The 20,211-nt window shown below is 35.7% G+C and overlaps 1 protein-coding gene across 1 annotated transcript in view; it reads right to left on the bottom strand.

Annotated features, from left to right (window-relative positions):
* CNTN5 (contactin 5) overlaps positions 1–20,211 on the bottom strand; it is a 672,212-nt gene that overhangs the window by 274,072 nt on the left and 377,929 nt on the right. Inside the window, exon 4 of the mRNA XM_067289747.1 lies at positions 3,195–3,413. Coding sequence (XP_067145848.1) covers positions 3,195–3,413 — 219 coding nt within the window. The remainder of the gene's footprint in view (positions 1–3,194; positions 3,414–20,211) is intronic.

The raw sequence follows: 20,211 nt of genomic DNA, 5'->3' as shown, positions 1-20,211 counted from the left end.
AAATGTTTGTATCTGAAAATTATGTTTCAGTTAACTTAAAAGTCTCAAGACTTTGAGAAGACTTTTCTATTGCAGGGTAAGTGCAGGAAGATACACATGCCCTAAAGGATGTACACTGATTATAGTATGCTACACACTGGAACAGTGTACTATCCAGGCATGACTGACTTTACACTGCAAAAGAGACCAAATTCTTTCCTTGGGTTTTCAGATTTCTATTTTCTGAAGTAGATATATTTATTCACATATCAAGAAAGCTAGGGCAAGTTTTTCCTATAGCTAGAAAACTTTACTGTTTCTCTGTTTTGGGATCTGAAACAAGCATATCTGATCTAAACTTAAATAGTTCAAACTATCCTTCATTAATCCATATTCCCCAATATTTTTTAGCAAAGAAAAATTTTCTATTAGTGCGTGTCTTTAATTCAGACTGGTAAATGGCTGAACGAAGCAGATGATGTGGCATCAGGAACCATCACTCAGCAAGAGTTAGATTCAGATTTTTCATATCTTGAAGTTCAGTGATCCAAACGCTTTCAGTTGCAGACTGGGCCCTTCTCTTATTCTAAAAGACATCAAACTGAAGATGGAAGGACAAAACCAGTCTTCATTCAAGGTTAAATTCAATGATCTTTACTGCTGCCCTTCCAAAAGTTGTGGAAATAGTGAGGCAGTATGAGTGTTTGCAGTTTTATGGTTCTTCAATACTATTTTATGAATAATTCACACTTGCTGTGCATATTCTTTAGCTGTGACTTTACACATTGATACATAGTTTGACTTTAACTAACAGAAAGACTGTACTGCCTTAACTGCACGTTTACGCTAAGTAATTCCATATAGTCTAAATTCAGCAGTGAGCTACAGCATGGTTCTTTTAATTTGAGATATCAGGATATCCATACTGAATTAAGAGTGCAAATTAAATGGCATAAAGTCAGTATAAGAGGAGCTTTATTAGAAGCCATGTCAGGCCTCTGAGCAGGTCTGCTGGGAAATCCATTAAGAAGTCACTTGAGAACCTATATGCTTAGGCAGCTAATAAAAGAATTTTGTCTTTTCTCACGACAAACCCATCTCCTGAGTGTATGCCATATATTAGATGCTTGAATTATGCAAGGTCTCAACTGTAATAACATAAAATATGTTTTCTTCCCTCTTATTAATGTCCTTTCATTCCTGCCTGAAAATTGCAGCAGACCCCTCATGACCACACACAAGCACTGTGTGCCACACCATTTTGTCATTTAGTAGGCTCTGGCTAGTAAACACCGTCACTTAACTCTATGAATTATCACATAAGATTTGCAGGAAGGGAATAAAATATTCTTCCTTCAAGAGCTCTATAATCTGAAAATAGGCCTTCATGCCAAATAAAAATCAATAAATTTACTAATTTAAGTAAATGGAATGCCAGACACTTGAGATATGGAACTTACTTCTGGTTTCTAAATATCAAAGGTAAATATTTTTCTCAAATGTAAAGTCATTAATAGAAGATTTTCCATGTCATGAACTGAGAGAGGTTTAGAGAATAAGTTGACTTCAGCTGCCTGAACAGAGGTGTTTCTTGCCCTTTTGGATGATGCAGAGTATCCTGCCTGGCCTTGTGCCACAGGGTTCTCAATGCTGCTATGCCCAAAGTGTGCCAACTCTCACAGGTCCTGTTTCATACCTGTGCCATGCAGGTGCCTCAGATAATCAAGGGCTTTTAAAATATTAATCAGGTGCCTCAGATTTAACTGTTTGGGCAACTGTCTGTGACTTCACAGCTGGGTCTACAAAGAGCCATAAGTGATGGAATGACTCTCCAAGGACTGTTTTATGCAGTCCTTATCCTTCTGAGTGAAGTGCTCCGAGCAGTGGGGCTTATGAGTAATGGCCCTTTTTTATTTTGTCTCGAATTAATGCATCTTCTCTTTCTTTTTGCAAAATAGCAAAAGCTCAGCTCCAGGGTTGGAATGTGGCTCCTCTGTTTTGATAAGACTCATGATTGTTGGGCTATGTCAGAGGTGATCTCGGCGCACCTCCTGGAAACTCCAAGGATTTATGTGGTGGAGCACCTAGTTTGAGGATCCCACTCCATTCTCTTAGAATAAGATGAACTTAAAATTTCTCAGGCCTCTCAACGTAAGGATAAGTTTAGTCTAGTCTGCTTACAAAACACAAGACAGACAAATGCAGAAACCTGCCCCAGTTGCAGAAATGTTATCAGACAGAATTTATCTGGTTGCATGACTCAGATTGTTTGTGTTCTAGATAAATCTTAATTCAGGAAATATATATTCAAGCCTGCACCTAAACCATCTCTATTTCACAAAAGCACATATGCATACATCATCGACTTCCAACACATGCAAGGCTTTACTGACAGGAGCCATAATCCTGTAATCACAATCATTATGCTGCATGTACATTGCTGAACAGCTGGGTATTATTTGTGATTTTCTTCTGTTACTCTCTTCTGTTACTCTATTAGACTATTATATTTAAATATCCTCCAACCTCCCTCCTCTCTTTCCATCCTTTCATCTTTCTTTCTTTCTTGGATATAATTCAGATAAAGATTATCAAGGAAGATATGGGAACAGAAATGTGTCTTTTTTAAATGTAAGCAAATATGAGAAAATATGTATTGTTACTATCAACTTCTGCATTTAAAGGTGAATGGCACCATATTGCAGTGGTATGTCTGTCCATGCAAGCACTTGTGGGACAGAGCTGACTACACAGTGTAGATAATTTAGAGAAAAAGTAATTTTATAACATTTATTATTCATCCTGAATTCTTGTTACTATAATTTCTGAGTAAATTAGAAAAATTCCAAAGGGAAAATATATATGTATGTAAAAGAGACATTTTACTGCTTTACTATGGACGTTAGTTTAAAAGAACAAATCATGTTGTAATGGAATTTCAAACCCCTAGTTTTTGCTTTCATGTAGCAAAGACTGTGTAAAAATATTCCCCACAGGAATCTTTAAGAAATAATATTTTTAACTGGTGCCTTTAAGATTAATCTGAAGACTCTAAAGGGAAAGAGGTTTATTTTTACTTTGTGTTTTTTAGTAAAATCAAAATTATATTTGAGAAATACTGAAGTAAGCTGATAAAAATGTACAGCTTTTAAAAATATTTCAACAAAATATAAGCACAGTCATTTCAAAGATCCAGAGAGGAAAACTAGACTTACCATCATGTTTGAAGGCCTCTGAAAAGTGATAGAGATTTGTTGGAGAGTGAAAATTTTGTGCAGCTCCTCTCCAGCCTGGGGAAGATACAGTTCCTAATGAAGGACTGCTTAATCGTGGTCTGTTCTTTGAACTAAATGAGGCTAAAGATGAGCTGCCAGATTTAATTCTTAGGATAGCAGCATATGAAGTGGGGAGGCCAGGAACAGCTTCTGAATATTCTGAAAAAAAAGAAGTGAATTCTGAGTAGAGATAAGACCTATAGTTTTGTCAAAAGGATATTTTCCTTATGCATTAGAATAGTTTGGACAAAAATGAAAATTTTGTAAAGAAAATAGAATTTTATTTTTATTTAGCATGTTAAAAGAAGAAAGAATTAAAAAAAAAATCAACAGTTCCAAGACTGTTGTCTGGAAACAGCATCAGAGACACGCTGGAATCCATGACGGGCTCAGATTCTACATGGAAATGGGCGGCAGCAGCTCTAAGATAGATAGAAAAGTCCACGTGCAGTTTCAACAAAATGTAAAAATCATGTGCTTATTAAATTATTTACCTATGTTAACATGAGTTTTCAAAATTTTTAATCCTATTTCTGTGACTTTCCCTGATAGGTAGAAAAGTATCTGCCAAGCCGTCATCTTTCCTTCACATTCTTACATTGCTTAGCATGTGTAGTCCAAAAACAATCGCTGAAGCAAATCAAGTAGACTAATTAAAAAGCCAAAAAATACATTTATGTACAAATACAGCTCTCTCACAAACATGCACATGCCAAATCACCTCCTTTTTTACCTCTGCAACTTCCTTTTTTTTTTTTCTGCCCATATTTTAAATTTTGGTGTCTACAAACAAGGAATACACCCCAATTTTTTGGTCCCTGAATAACACTAAATATAACAGAAATATTATTAACAAAATTCTATTATTATAATAGATTTAAAATATCCCCTACAAACTGCAGCAACTGAGCAAGCAGAACTCCTGTTGAAATCAATTGTCCTTAACATGCAACAGCTGGAGAAGCAAAGTCTTAAGGATATAAGAAGAACATTAAAAATACATTGATGTGGATGAGGAAGGGGAGTCAGTCTGCATATCAAAGAAATGACTAAGAAGGAATTGATTTTTCTTGGGATAATGGAAGTGGCTGGCAGAAAAAAGGTCATTGTTCTGTTATCAACTGTGATGATAAATATTTATAAATTGGACATTCTTCCACACCTTGACATAACATGGGAAATGAAAAACTATGAGCGTCCTCTTCAAAAAAATTGAAACACACCAAATTGAAATAAAAACTCTTTAATGTATTAGGCCATCCGCTTGCTGAAGAGCTTTTAGAAAGATATTCTAAGCATAGCTTTGATTATTTTATACTTTGAATGATATAAAATTAGAGGAATATGCATTTTTCCTTATGAAGCATGTCACAGTGAACTCTGAGAGGCTTTCAGGTTTTGGAAAAAGGTTGTCTCAGTACAGTACTTATTGTCTCTGATTAGATGTTAAAAATGCACACTTTTACCTTTTCTTAGAGGCTTTAATTTGGCAAAAGCAGAACAGTTTAAAAACAGTCATTTTCTAGGCAAACTGTATATATGTAGGTTATACATTAATGCAGTATCTCAGTTAAAACTGAGATATAAATATAAAATTATAAATCAGAGAGGAAAGGCACAAGTAAGGAAAAACTGCTTTAAGATATTTTTCATAGTGGTCTCATAAACCATCTATTTCATAATACACATTATTCTGTTTTGTATATCTTATAATACTGTATCATCTTTCCTGGACCACAAAGAGAGAGAAAATAGAACTACATTATGCTAAAGTTAAAAATTAAAATATGGGAATATAGTTTATAGAACCTCTTGTAACACTACCATTGGAATACTAATGTAATTTCTGTACGACAAAATAGTTGACTGTCTTTCAATATGCTCCTTAAAAATTTTTAGCAAGACCTACAATATTTATGTATATTAGTTCTTTCCCAGGGAATATTGAAAAATTCTGTAAATTTCATATTCAAATCTTCCTCTATTAAAATTAGTTACTTTCATTCTGATTTCTCTACGAAATCAGAACGTCAAGGTCACTGAGGTCTCTTGAAGAAGTTTATATATTTTTGGCTTATTATCTCACCAAATTTATCTTATGGACAAAAACATTTTTTGGCCTTTCAATATAAATAATTTCAGATAAATGAGCTGTGGTAGAAACATCAAAGTTTAAATTTATCACATGAAGCGCTTAATGCAGAAAGGGCATCTTCCTCATGAGCAGAGATGATGTTCCCTGGGGAATATCGATATAAAGGAGGGGGAGCAGACTCTAGCATAGTCTATCTCGGAGGGCAGAAGTGCTCAGTAGTGAAGGGAGCAGTCCTGGCAGCAGAATACCTAAAAAGTTGTACTGTAAGTGGGTATTGCTATGCATGCTGGAGCTCCTCAGGTCCTCCTGGGTCAGAGTCTCTGATATCCTCAGGGGTGGTGATACCCTCCTTGGAAACTTTGCAGGAAATCTAAGGATGGATTTCCCATGGAGCTGGGATATGGCCAGATCATACCAGAAAATAAGGACTGCAAGGCACCAGGCAAACTGCTCTTGCCTTGAAAAGACACCACATTTCTCTGCCTTGTAAACACACACATACCCTTTTGATCCTAACCCAAAGAGGATAAATTACCCGTAATACACCTGATAAAGAAACAGAAAGCAAAAAGAAAAAGTAAAGTTGAAAAGTGAGGTTTCACAGAACTATTCCTGTGTATATTTTAATACACAAGTAAAACATTACATATTTTGAACACAGGTACATATTCTATTCTACAGGATCTTTTTCTCCCCCCCCCCAAAAAAAAAAAAAAAAAAAGGCTGGAGCAGCTGCTGTTAGAAGAAATAAATACTCCTAGGAATTTTCTTTTTTAATAAAAAGAATGTGGACCTACTTTTGGTCCAAACTTTACAGCACAGCATAATAAACCTTAATAAGGTTTCCAAAAGAAACATGATTGCATTCACATCTATAATGAATGTACTGTTTCTTGAGTATTTTCTGCAAGTACAGGCACTTTTTTATTTTCTGTATGGTATATGGTATTTTAGCTGTACGCTCTTTTGCTCTATGAAAAAGGACATGGGTTTGGGAAAACTTTGTGTCAATGCTATATTCAGCAAATGATACTCACTTTGTGTGACTGAAATATTGTCAGGCTCAGACTTCTAAATGTACGATATACAATATGTGTATCAGGAATAAAACTAATGTCGGAAGACCTTTTAAACTGCGCAGTCCATTTGTTGACAATAGAAAATAGTTTCATAGGGGATGTTTCTGAGCATATTATCTACTCTAGCTTGAGAAGATTCAAACAATTATTCTTACATCATTTCACTGGGAAACTATGGAACAGTATTCCTGGGTGGATATATTATCCGAGCTAGGCAGATAAAGAGCTAGGCTTAGTCTGAGAGCTGTATGTAGCTTCATTAGCAATGAAATGAAGATTAGTAATTAGAAATTAAATACCTGAGCTAATAATCCCAATTCCTAGCTAGAGGACAACATACCATTTAATGTAGCTTCCAGGTTCCTGTTGCCTCATATTAAGCCAGCATGGAAAGTGAGAAGAGCAGACACACAACTGTTTGTGACTTTCCGTACAGACGTACTATTTTATAATTCTTCCTCTTGTTTCCCAGACTAAAATTTTCCAGCTCAGTGACGCGCACTGAGAACAAAATGCAGGCAGGCCCCTGCTCCTCATACATGTCTGCTGCTTGGCACTTCTCCTTGTAACGTCTCTCTTTCCCTGCCCACTCCACCTGCACACCATAAAAGTCCCTCAAACGATCTCGCTCGCCGGGGAGGAACACGCTTCTGCTGTGTGCTGCCAGATCCAGCAGGCAGCAAATGAGATACGGCAAATAAGCAGCCTTCCTCCCTGCTATCCACTGACATGAGAGAAATGGTAGATAGTACTTATAGATGCCGCTAGAAACAAACACATCAAACAGTTGTACCCTCCACCATGCTTAATTCGTCTTCCACTAGCCCATATTGTTGATTATCTATAAGCAGGAGAGCGAAATAAATATTAATCCTTTAGAAGTGATGCTATGAAATACCTTTTCTTTTTAGTCTTTTTTAATTGCAAGGGCCTGCCAACCCATGAGGTGATGCATACCACAGCTCATAGTAGGCTTGAGCTAACAAATTCTCCTGAGCTAGTTAATTTGGAATCTGGGTTTGTGTCATTAGGGTGAGTAAGAAATAGCCTGGAAGCAGCAGCAGCAGTGGCCTGGCAGAGAGGCGTTGAGGCAGGACCATCCTCCAGTGGGGAGGAACACGTCCGCAGAGGAAGGAGGACTGAGAAGGTGCAGGAGCCAGAGAAACCTGGAAGGCTAAGCAGTAAGAGAGGTGGGAGAGAGGAGAAAATAACAACAGTAGCAAAACTCCTGCCAGGCTGTCTAAGCTTTGCCAACATATCACATAGCTGGAACAAAAGCAAAAAGAAGCCAGACTGAAATCTACAGTGCTATGCAGTCTCAATTTCTGCAGAAGCATGAATTAAAATGTAGCTTTGGCTGTTGTCATATCCCCCATTTTCAGATATATTATAGCTCTCCCATTTCTTTGCATGCACTCTAACAGAGTGCTAACATTTAAAAGAATACTGTGTTAGTGCAATGCAATAAGCTGTTCCAGTAAATAGGATTCAACAGCCCCGAAATAGTTTTGACAACTTCTTTTTGCTGAAATAGTATGAGTAGGCAGCTCAGTGAAATGAACTTGTTCTGTGCTGCCTCATCAAGTCAAGACTACTGTGATTTTTTTCCCACTTTAAAAGAAAAATAAAAATTAAATTCTGTGTTATCTAGCTGAATGGGGAACACTTGTTCCACAGTGGTAAATCTAGCGTTTGAAAGAATGAAAGAATGATCTCATATGGCATGAATGTAAAGTACTGTGGGTAGAAAGAGAGGGAAAGGACACAAAAAGTCACTCTACATGGTGAAAAGCTCCTGCAGTAATGGCAGAATTACACAAGCTAGTTCCTGACCTTTCATGGTCATAATACCTTTCATGGTATAATTGTTTTGTTTGGTTGGGATTATTACTGTGAAATTTCACCCTGACTCTGGCTGCTTTGCCATGCTCATGGCAATGCTGCATCTGAGTAAAACCTCTCTTGTAAAACATAACTGGAAATGGTTTATAAATTATACATAAGCAAATATTTCTTGTTGTGTTTACTTAAAGCCTGTAGCCTGTGATCATTAGTGACAACTCGAGCAGAAACCAGGCTTACCTGAAAACAAACCCACTTCCTAATCTGAACATTTGCCTCCAGAGATTTAGACTTCTAAACTGTCTAGTTGCAGTGGCTTAATTAGAATACATTTTTGTTGGAATACTATTTACAATAAAATTATTCCTTTAATTTAATTTGGATTATACTTCTGAGATTTGGGAGAATACATTTCTTTTCTGTTATTTAAGTACATAGCTTAAACTGCTGGAGCACAGATGTTACTCTCTAATGTAGTTGCTAGCTTTACCACAGTCTTCCCTTAAAATCCCTCAGAAACTCTGTCAAAGACCTGTGGGTAGCTCTCAAAACATTGGTGCACCTGAGCTTCACAAAGAAATTATATTTTTCCCTAAACTCATTTTTAGAACTGACAATATTTGGGATGAAAGATCCAGAAGTTATTCTGCTGCGGGCAGACACAGGGAAGAGAGAGCTGAGCCCTGTTGGTGAAGATGGAAACCAGACACAATAAAATCAGCAGCTTTGATTAGACTTCACAGTCATTTGGACTAAGCTGGACTAGAACTACCAGCCCTATGGTCATTTTAACTACAGTTTGGCAGTTTTAAAATAACCTATATCTTTTCTTCTTAATGCATATTTTCTTAAATGTAATTTCCAACAGCAAATTATGATTTGAATTAGTTTTGGTAACTTTTTAATGAATCTGTGTCAATTTATTAAATTATTCATGCAGCTTTTATTATTTCCAGCACGTGCTGCTCTCGGTCTTTCTTTGGTTAGATTCAGGAAAAACCCAGGAAAAAACAGCACCACAGGTAACAGAGAAACTATCTTCTATTGATTAGAGATTCTTTTTTTAGAAGCAAAAATATGAATTTATAGATTATTGAAAAGAAATTTACTCCTAAACATGTAATAGCTATTTGCAGCTCTGTCACGGTAAATTCAGTTTAATTTCATGTGTGCTGTGGGAAAACTGAGCTGACTCTGAAAGAAAGAGGGTCTTTTTCCACAGGATAACAAATGCTTCTGCGTGTTCCTTACGTACAGTTTATCTGTACAAATACAAAACACCAGTATTGTCCTACTATATTTTGATGTGTTTGTGCTATTTCAACACAGCTTTATTAATGGTACACTGTAATTTGACCAAAATACATTCTTTCCTTCAATACAGACAGATGACAAGACAAATTAGCTGAATCCATCATCTAAAACTTCTTTTGAAAACTTTCTTTGTTGCGTTTGAAATCTAAGGCCAATGCACCTTTGAGTAAAAGCTTCTGTCTCTTGGGGTGATGTTTCCTTTTCCTTCATTCCTTTTTTTTTATATTTATTTTTTAAGTGACTCTTGGTCAGTCACTAACTCACTGACATTTCTCAACTATCTAATTAAAATGTAGTGTATCTTATAATACTTGCAAATGTGACCTTCATTTGTATATTTTTGCTAGCTAGCATGTCTAATCAAATGTCACTAAGAACACTAACCTATTTTTTTTTTCAGCGTAACTTTTAATTACATTTTTCCCCTGGAAGTGATCATTCTTCTAAGCTTATAAAAATATGTGCTTTCATTCTGCAAACTTGGAATGGTAGTACTGTTGTTCCTCAGTTTTATAGAAAGCAATATATTTTCTGTCTTGTACTGTGTATGCACATGGGTTTCCTTTTAGACTACTTGTTGACATATAGCTTGGCAATACCCAGAGGGAGGTATACAAGAATATTAAGAAACTCAGCTGATAAGATATTCATCCAGGGCATTACCTGCATGGAATATATCCTTGTGAAAGTTAGGAGTACTCCTGAAACACATCAAAATGCCAATTAAATTATGTTTTCCTGACCAACTGAGATTAACTGTAACCAAAAAACCCCCCCAAAAAACAAAAAGAAAACAAAGAAGAAGTGGAAGCCAGTAGATGAATGAACTTTTCAGTGCATCTGGTTCTTCTCTGCATACTTCCCACTGTGTGTGGTTTATTTTTCTTGTCAGAAATTTCATTTTAAAGGTGTTATTATAACCTAATTAATAATCAAAACCAAAGGAAATGCAGCCAAAAATCAAAAACAAACTAAAACAAACAAGAAGACTGACACCTTCACTGGGAACCTCATTTTAAACATCTGGAATCTGGATGTCTACATTGGAGCTAGTCAGGCTGAGCTCACTTTGTAGTCATTGAAGAGAAAGAGGAACTTCTGGCATGTGATGTGATGGACATGTCCAGTAAATGGCTACTTCTTGCCACTGACTTTAAAAGGAGAATAAGATGAGTAGCATAGATATAAACATCTCATCTTGTTCAAATTAATCTCAGTCCTTTCATCATAAGTAGATCAAGGTTCTTTTGAGCCTTTTTCCCTCAAAATATCATCCTTTTGTGACAGAGTCAAGATCTCTTGAATTGTTTTCCAAAGCAGCAGTGGGGGATGATTTAGAAGCTGGAAGTTTTCAGAGAAAATATGCTGGCAGTCTTGATCAGCCTTTCTCACCGCAGATTTGATAATATGGGAAAGGAAGACAAGGATTTCTTGGCAAAATATTTCCCTTGGATAGAAAAATGATGCCAGGATGTTGTCTACAAAAGTAAGCCTTCAAACTAAAAATTGCTTTGATTAATTTTTCAGTAGTCCAATGTTCAAGGAATATACACAATAATTTAATTTGAAAATCCCAAGTAGTTCCTCACATTACAGCACTTCAGTTTTCTCTTAGAAAACTGGTCATGCAAAGCAACATATTTGAGGAGACAGAATACCATGAACAGATCTGGGAAAAAAAAGGGGGGAGGTATATTTTGTTTTGCTTTAAAGTAACAAATGGAATCTGTTTTGAAGATTGAAAACATTGACTGAAAGATAGTAAAGAATATTTCCAGGGGCTATTAGCAAATGAATCAGCATCTTTGGAATATTATACCGTTAGAGCTAATTTAAATGTCATGAATTTTTATGAGTAATTTTTTTGAATAATATAAAGATGCTTTTGTAGAGTTAGTCATTGTTTCCCTTCCTACTGGAAAAAAACAATCTATTTTTATCTCACTTCCATTTCATACTTATTATGCAGCAAATAGATGATTTGATATAGGCCCAATTATTTCCACTTTGCATCCAACATATAACATCCACTATTTAAAATAGAACACTTTCAGCTACAGAATATTTACAGTTACAGTTATGATAATAAAAATATTAATATAATCTAATTATAGCAGAACATTTGTCCAAAGTAAAGTCATTTAAAACTGGGAAATGGGCTTTGAGATTATTTTGTGTCATATTTTGCATCAAAACACTTAATATTTTCTCTATCAAAACATGCTAATGCCATGTACAGATTACAACTAGGTAGTATATATTTCTGACTTAGCATAGGCTTCAAATACACTGATTATATTCTGTAAGTGCTTTTTGCAGCTTTTTCAAATTCCTTGAAGTCAAGTTATGAAAAGCACTTTTCAGGTGTAAAAAAATATAGCTATTTTTTGAACAACTCTTCTGATATGTTTAGGCAGGAAAAATTAACTGCAAATAATATCAGCAAAAATTTATAATTCAATCTAGTTAAATATTTATTGCTTATATTTTGTTCACTCTTATTTTTAGCATGACGGGTGTGGCTTATGCATTCCTGATGTATGGTATCTTTCTGCCAATTTGTCTAGTGAAAAGGAGTTTTAGGCCAGTTTTATCTGGCCACTAACAAAGGAAAGTGTAGACAGATGAGGACATCACTGCTCTCACACCACTCAGGAAACAGGATGTACAAATTTGCCTGCAAAATTAAGATATTATTTTTCTTTAAATGTTGTAAGAAAAGTGTACTGATTATACTGTTAGAAAAATACCTTCTGGAATAGGTCTTACTCAAACACCAGAAAAATGATGCACACAATTAGCATTAATATGTTATCTCACTATTGACTTCCATAATGATGCACTCTAAGAAATGATGGCTTCACATAACCCTACATTTTAACTTCCATATAACATGCCATAGGGTTCCAAGGAAAATAACCAAGAAAAACTAATCATAAAGTTATTAACTTCAGTTTGAGCATCTGTTTTATTATACATAAAGTGCCACTGTTGTGTTTTATTTTTCCAGCAGCATTCAAAAGGTAGAATGAAACAGAATTGTTCCATGTCAGCATTGATCCTTTCTTGTTATAAATTGAGATTGATGAGAAAAAGAAAAAAAGAAATTATGTTGAATCTAGTCAGCATTGCATCTAACACTTCTCAAAACATCTCAGCTCTTGCAAGCTGAATCTGCAAACAGCCAGTTTACTGTTTCAACATTTTTCTTCAAGTATCTTAAATTGTACTCAAAACTGACAAAACATTTTAGTGTTTTTCTCCCTCCTTCACTAAGGAACATCTCCAGTTACTAGAATTTACAGTTTGTGATGCTGTGATTGTCATTGTGCAAAAACATGATTTAACTAAATGGCATAGTATAGAGAAATGACACAAACTCTGGAAAGCTGGGTAGCAAGGCATTTGCCTTGTATTTCAGACACGTACTTTTTTTTCTTATCAGCAATGTTCATTTAGGAGCAGAACATTGCCAAGTAACAGAGAAGCCATACACATTTATTTCCATATTCTGGCATAACCACTGTCCTTATCTGTTTACTCTTTAACCATCTCTCGGTCCCAGTGCTCCATTTTAAGAATTTATAATGCAAGTAGCATGCAAGCCATTGAACTAATCACTATTTTTGTTTATGAGTGGTTTACTGGAGGAAAAGCACTCTTTTATTCCTTTTGTTTTTCTCTAACATGTCCTTATTTGTCAGCAGTTGATTAGATTTTAGCTGGATCCATCACCTTACGCCTTCCTATCCTAACTTCAGTGGTGCTACTACAGAAATTTGGAAGGAATAAGAAAATGTCATGACTGAAGTGGATGGAAGATGGATGGAAGTCTCAATCTCATACATGTAAAAAATACAGTTATAATCTCTGGTGTGGCCAGTTCTTTTCAGAATTATAGGCCATGAAGAAAATTAACTTTCATGATATTGAAGAATCATCACTATGTCTTACTAAAAGTCAGGTATTGTTGAATACTAGTTAAAGAGTGAATGCTTCACATGATTTGAATAAAACTACAGTATTATTTGATATAATACATTCATGGAATTACTCTAGCCAAGTTGTGAGGACAACCTTGAGGGACAGAATCAATAACATGTTTTCCTCTTCCTGTTGTAGTACTTTTTAGTGCTCTTCTTAGTAATTTCATTTCTGCTTTTCTTTCTCCAGGCAGCAAAATAAATAGAAAATGTATTTAAAAAAATGTAATATGATAATGTTAATCTCCTCTAAATACTAAACATTCATTTTTTTTCCTGAAAAATGATTAGATTCTTCTGCATATCTTGTGATCTTTGGCCTGAAGGAGGAGTGCTACTTATTGGGTGCAATTTGTGGGCATGTGTGAAGAAGTCTCCCCAGACTCCTAAATGGTTTTTGTTTGACAACCTTTAAATATACTTCATAGTTCTACTTCTTTGGGTACTTGTCATATAATATTTTTCATGTCAAGGGTGACACACATTCTGTAAGAAAAAATCATGCAGCATCACAGAGGGAAGATCCATAGTTTGGCCCATCCAGCATGCTTATAATTGAAATCTTAACTTATTTTCCCTGTGGCTGATGAACATCATAGTGAGCTGTCAATTTTGAATGTGAAGGGAGAATCAAGTACCAAAGGTCAACTATTTCAGCACAAATCAATTAAAGTAATTAGATGAGTAGAAATCATTATTTCTAACCCTTCCTTCCTGCAACAATATGCGTATCAATGTTAGGTGAACACTAATATCAATCCACAGCACAGGAGAAATTTGTGATTGACATTGTTAATATGAAATGCTTAATTAAATTATTAATAACACCATGAAGATATGAAGCAGTCAAAATCTTACTAATCGGTGTACATAAAACACTACCTGCTGATTTTTTGGGAAATAGAAATATGTTTATGTTTGCAAAACTGTGATTTTTTTAAGCGATCAGACTGCTACTTGGTCAGAAAAACATGATGGGGGATGTTGCTCACTTTTCAGAAAGGTTTTGAAACACACATCCCAAACTAACTCAAAAACTCTAGGTTGTCTCTTGCTGCTAGAGCACAAGCTCTGATGACTGCCTTAAAATGCCCAGGTGTTGTTTTCAAAAACCACATTTGTGCTTTCTATGTCCTTCAAACACGGAATTAGCTTCCCCTAAGCATCTTTATTGCCAACTTATCATATTCCCTCAGAACCCTCCTGAAAAGCTTTCTTTTTCTGTGATGTCTATTCAACGAGGCCAGCTGGACAGCTGCTGTGAGAATTGCTATTGCTTCGTATTTTCTCCTGTGTTTATCCCACTCCTTCTTTGGTTTGTTCTACGCAGTACACTTGCTAGGGAGAACGCTCTCTTTTTGTTTGTATTTTTACCTATCAGTATAACAGGTCCTCTCCTCCACCCCTGGACACGGGGTCCAGGCTGCCTGTGAGGAGACCTGCTTGGGGGAAAGGGGATGAAGTGGGACCGTCAGGCTGCCCCGGTGGCCCTGGCAGCCGGCTGGACGGGAGGACAGGCAGCACCCAAGCACTCCTGGCTTGCATCTCATAAACAAAATCACTCTGTGATCACTATGCGGTCTTTACCACTAAAATACAGATATGCTAACCAACATCCAAAACATTGCCAAATATGTGTGTGAGCGAAAACTGTGCTCTTTTAAGAAGAAAAGAGGACGATGTTTCAGGTTCACATCACCAGGCATAACTTTCAACATGACACATGCACACTTTGCTATTTAAATAGCTACTCTTTCTTCAAATTTATGTGAACTAAAGAAAATGAAATTTAAGAGAAATAGGCAGCTTATTTAAGAAGAACTTATAGAAATCATTTTTAAAAGATTTTACTTTTCTTTTTACATTATAACAGGGGTAAACATCTTTCATCTTTGGATGAAAGCGTTTGGAACATTTTTCAACAAAATATAGAAGTACGACAAACAATGAAGCTTTAAGAGACTCCTTGAAGGAATGGAAGGCAGGTAAAAGAGAGGCGAGAGATCTCTTCTGAGAAGAGATCATATATTAATAAGTTTGCAAAATTGGAATTTGACAGGTTTATGTAATCTACCAATTAAGATTAGTTTGGAGAGATAACAGCTGTACAGTGTATGCCTAGTTTAAGGAATTTTGCAGAATTTCCTTTCATTATGAGAGAATGGCCACATTTTGGAAAGCTGTACAAGTAAATGGAGATCAAATTAACTCTTAACTTCTTAATTAAAATAATAAAATAATTCACTTTCTTTTCTTTTTGAGAAGGATCAATTTTACATTAATGTAGAAAATTGTAGATAAACTTTTGATTATTGCATAGCCATTTGTGATTCATGGCTAATGTAAAGTTTCATTAAATTGCACAGCAAATTAAAAGTTACGTAGGATGATGCAAATTTTTGTTATTCCTGTGATACAAGTTCTTATATATTATCCCGGTTATGTGTGTTTGTGTGTGCAGGGAAAGTAGGCAGTCTTTAATTCCCTTTAAAATATCTATATCCTGGTTTAAAGTATTTATTTATTTTCTAGGTAGTTAATGTATTCTTCCCTACCCTTGGGCCCTTCTCTATTTCTCTGTGGTTTGCTCTAGTATTTGCTAAATATTTTACAGTGCACTCTCCACCTTGGCTTGCGTCTCTGAGACCTTTCTGTGGCTTAGCCTTCCCTTAGGAATCCTGCAAATTAATCACTGGATATATTGTCAGTGCCGTGAATAGCTGTAAACAGCAATTGCTAACAATTAAACAAACCTTACACACCGAGAGTGGAATTCGCTCTAGTGCTCTGTACAAACACACTGGTGAAGCATCTCTTAAGCATTTTTAAGTACTTAAAGTGGCATATAGGTTGAGGACTGCTTCTGCATGCAGACTGATAAGAGGATAAGGGATTTGACCTTGCTTCTGAAGTGTTTTCAAAAATAATAAAAATGAAAAAAAAAACCCACCCTTGTTATTTTGGACATTATTTTACTAGCTTTCTGCATGGAAGCAACAATTCCATGAAAAGCCAAGGCTTGTTGCTCGACTTCTTTGTGTGAAAATCTGAATTGAGGTTGACTGAGATGTACTACTAGGGATGAATACACAAATCTCCCAAAGCATTCAGAATTCTTCCAGTCTTTGCAGTGAAATAAGTCAAGCTGCACTGTGCAGGAATATGTACCTGTATGGAGCACCTGCTTAATCCAGAACACAAACTCATCTGCACACTATTACCCTAAACTGGAAACAGCTTTGTTTTGGTAAAACCCTAATATATTCCATGATCTCTACAGGCAATTCTTAATTCCTCTCCTTTGTGTTCATACTGGTTGTTTCTAACCAGAGGCTCTGGTGCCTCCTTGTGTACATTTCTAACCTTAAGCTTTTTTTTTTTTTTTTTTTTTTTTTTAATGGTGGAGAGGCCAGCACTCACAATGAAATATCTGGAAATTGGAAGGAAAGCCATCAAAAGGATGTGGCCATCAAGACAGACTAGGTGCTGCTTGAAGGACACAGACTTGGGCTGTTCATGCAGTTCTTTAGAATGGAAAGAACTGTGGCTCTACGGTCCCCAACAAAACGCGAGCTATTTAAAGATAATAATAGACGTACTAACAAAATTCATGAATACAAGTGCGTTGTCAGCTAAACAAAGCAGAAAAGGTTGCTTAAAAAGGAGCTACCTAGTAGTTTACTAAACTTTAAAAACATGATGATTTTAATTTTCAAGTTTAGCAATAGATTTCATGGATTTTAGGTAAAAAATCAAATGATCAAAGCTTATCTTGCCTAGAGCTTTGGCAAGCTGGTTGCAAATAGTGCTCCCATCAAAAACGTGCAAAAACTGCATTCTGAAAAGATTTAACTTTGGCAAAATGATGACATAGAAAGGTAAAAAAAAACCCAACAAAACAAAAGAAAACCCTTTAAATTATGACAAGATGAAATATTGTAGCAATATTTGTGGTTCTGTTTGCATGCAGAGAGATAACTTTGGAAATTTGATTAATTACTATAGGCAAGAGAGCAGAAATTTGACTATAAATGCAAAATAAAGCTTTAAAATATTTGATAAGACTTTTAAAGGAATATAGATGCCCAGCATTAAGTACCATTCTCAGAAGTAATTTAAGCACACAGAATTTTTAGAGAGGTAATCACAGAGGTTAAAGGGAAGCTGAATCTAGTGGGTTTGAGACCAAGGAGAGTTTTCCTTCCCAGGCCACAAGAGCCAAGCAGCTGCAGTCCCTTGGCCCCAGGTCCAGGCACTAGCAAGACTGAGCATGTACCCCCAGTACACACACACACACATGCACACACATGCGCACACATGCGCACACACAAACGCACCCCTGTATCTCAGTAAGATGTATAATCTCCCATATAGAGGAGTGTCTCCAATATCTGGCTCACATCAATTATCTGATATCAGTTATCTGGTTAATCAGTTTAATATACTGATTATCAGTTATCTGTTATCCATACATTCAATAATATCCTTACAATTCATATTAGTGCTCTTCCCTAGAAGGAAGAGTAATAGTCCAACCAATGTTTTCTGATTTGTTATTAGGATGGTTTTCTCTTCTTCCTTCACTATAGTGGAGCCAAAGGAGACTAGCCTTTGGAAATATTACCTTTATTTTCAGTGAAAGTTCATGGCACTTAAGTACCTCAATCACTTTTAGAAGTTGGACTTAGATCAGCCTGAGGCTATTTATAATCATTTTAGGTTTTCAATAACCTTCAGAAAACTGAAGGATCCATTTTATAGGTGTCAAAAATGTCAGTTACATATAGGTGCTATATCTGTTTATGCTAACTGACTATTATTAATATTTAAAATGTATAGTAGGGCAGTATGAAGAGGTTAGCCTCTAGGCACACTGGAAAAGGTATTGTGTAGATCTAGGGTAAATAAGCATAACAGTTAACAGACTAGAAGGCAAACACAGTAAGTAACACAAAAAAGTTGGCAGACTCTAACTGCTTTACAGACTTTAGAGTTAATTAAAAGATCTCAGCATTACATATAAACTTCATAATTTTATCCTTCAAGGTGTCTGAAGGAGGATGGAGGTCCGAAGGCTCAAATGGAGACTCACAATCAAAATGATTCAACCAGTTTGCAATGAATGCCATAATATAGTCCAACAAAGAGGCCCTCTTAAATCATTTCATCCAGTAGCTGGCAGCAACATGCCTTTGTGTAAACTAGTCAAAGATTTATTACAGTCCCAAAGAAATTATCCTGAGTACATTGCTGAGTCTTTTCATAATGTGATAGGGAAGAAGAGGATCTATCAGGAGTTAACAAGACGAAATACATGATGTGATAATTATCAAGCTAGAACCAAAGCACGTTTTCTTATTACGAGCAGCAACATCAAATCTAAAGAGAAAATTATACCAGCAAGCATCACTATTATAAATTTGCATGCATGATTCTAATAAAACATATAAATGCATTAGAGCCATCTATGTGGGAAACAAATCATCTCTAAGTGTTGGCACTGTAACAGATGTAATGGGATTACTGTTGGAATCAGCGCTGAAGCACCATGATAGACAAAACTTAGTCCCCATACGTACATCAAGTGAATAAGCAATAAAAATGTAAAATACAGCTGAGAAAAATCAACACGGTTGATTTTAGAAGTCACCACAAAGGACTTTTTCTGAGGCAATCAAAAATGTCTATTACATTTCTAAGTAGCATTAGTTTGCCATGCACTTACAGGAGTACAGATGGGCAACAATAAGAAAAGGATTATCCGGTCTTGAATTGTTTTGGGTTTATTGCTGATTTCCTTTTCAAAACTTAGTTTCCTCTATATAGATATGGAATATAGCAGGAATTTTTAAGTAAGGAAGATTTTGAGATCAATCAAAGCTGTCTAAAATGTAAATAAGTCCCTTTCCAGGAGAATTTATAATAGTTCTCTTTGTTAAAATGCAATTTAGTACTGTCATGTAAGTAAATTTTTAAGTATGAATAGCACAGAACAGGAAGATTTATTCTAAGTCATCTAGTAGGTATACAGAACTTTACAGTAAACACACTTAGTGTGACTGTTTTGAAGCCTGAGGCTATAGCTTTCATTTCAAAAACCTTTCTATAAAGAAAAGATATTGAATCAATAAGCCTCGTCATTTCAAGGGAGTTTGCATTCTGTGGGTTTTGTGTTCCCATCCATGGCTTTGCATGATGACAATGAATGTCAGACACAATAATAGAGAAAATACCTTTGCTTACCTGAAACTTGCCTTACTTTGAAATTATAATAAATTCCACAGAACTGTTATTCTAAAATGTTTCAACCACAGTGTAGCATGGGGTCAGAACAAGAGGGGTAGCCTTTTGGGATAGTTCTCCATGGCTTCCAGAGTCACATTATTTCAACATTATACATAATGTAAAATAGCTTGAGGGAAAAATGCAACAATGTCTACTAATGAAGCATATGGGAAATTCTACTTTGCAACAACATCCCAAAATTTTTGTATGCCAGTGCCCATCTCTATTTGTCTCCAAAGCAGGCAGGATTTGGGGATCTCATTAGTCAATAAAGTTGATTTCATGCAATTTTATTCTATTTGTCTTCAGACTGGGGTCCACAGCTCCGTCATATTGGAGTCTCCACATTACTGTACACG

This window comes from Apteryx mantelli, chromosome 1 (genome assembly GCF_036417845.1).
Source record: "Apteryx mantelli isolate bAptMan1 chromosome 1, bAptMan1.hap1, whole genome shotgun sequence".
Classification (NCBI taxonomy): domain Eukaryota; kingdom Metazoa; phylum Chordata; class Aves; order Apterygiformes; family Apterygidae; genus Apteryx; species Apteryx mantelli.
This window is presented reverse-complemented; position numbering and strand designations above follow the sequence as displayed.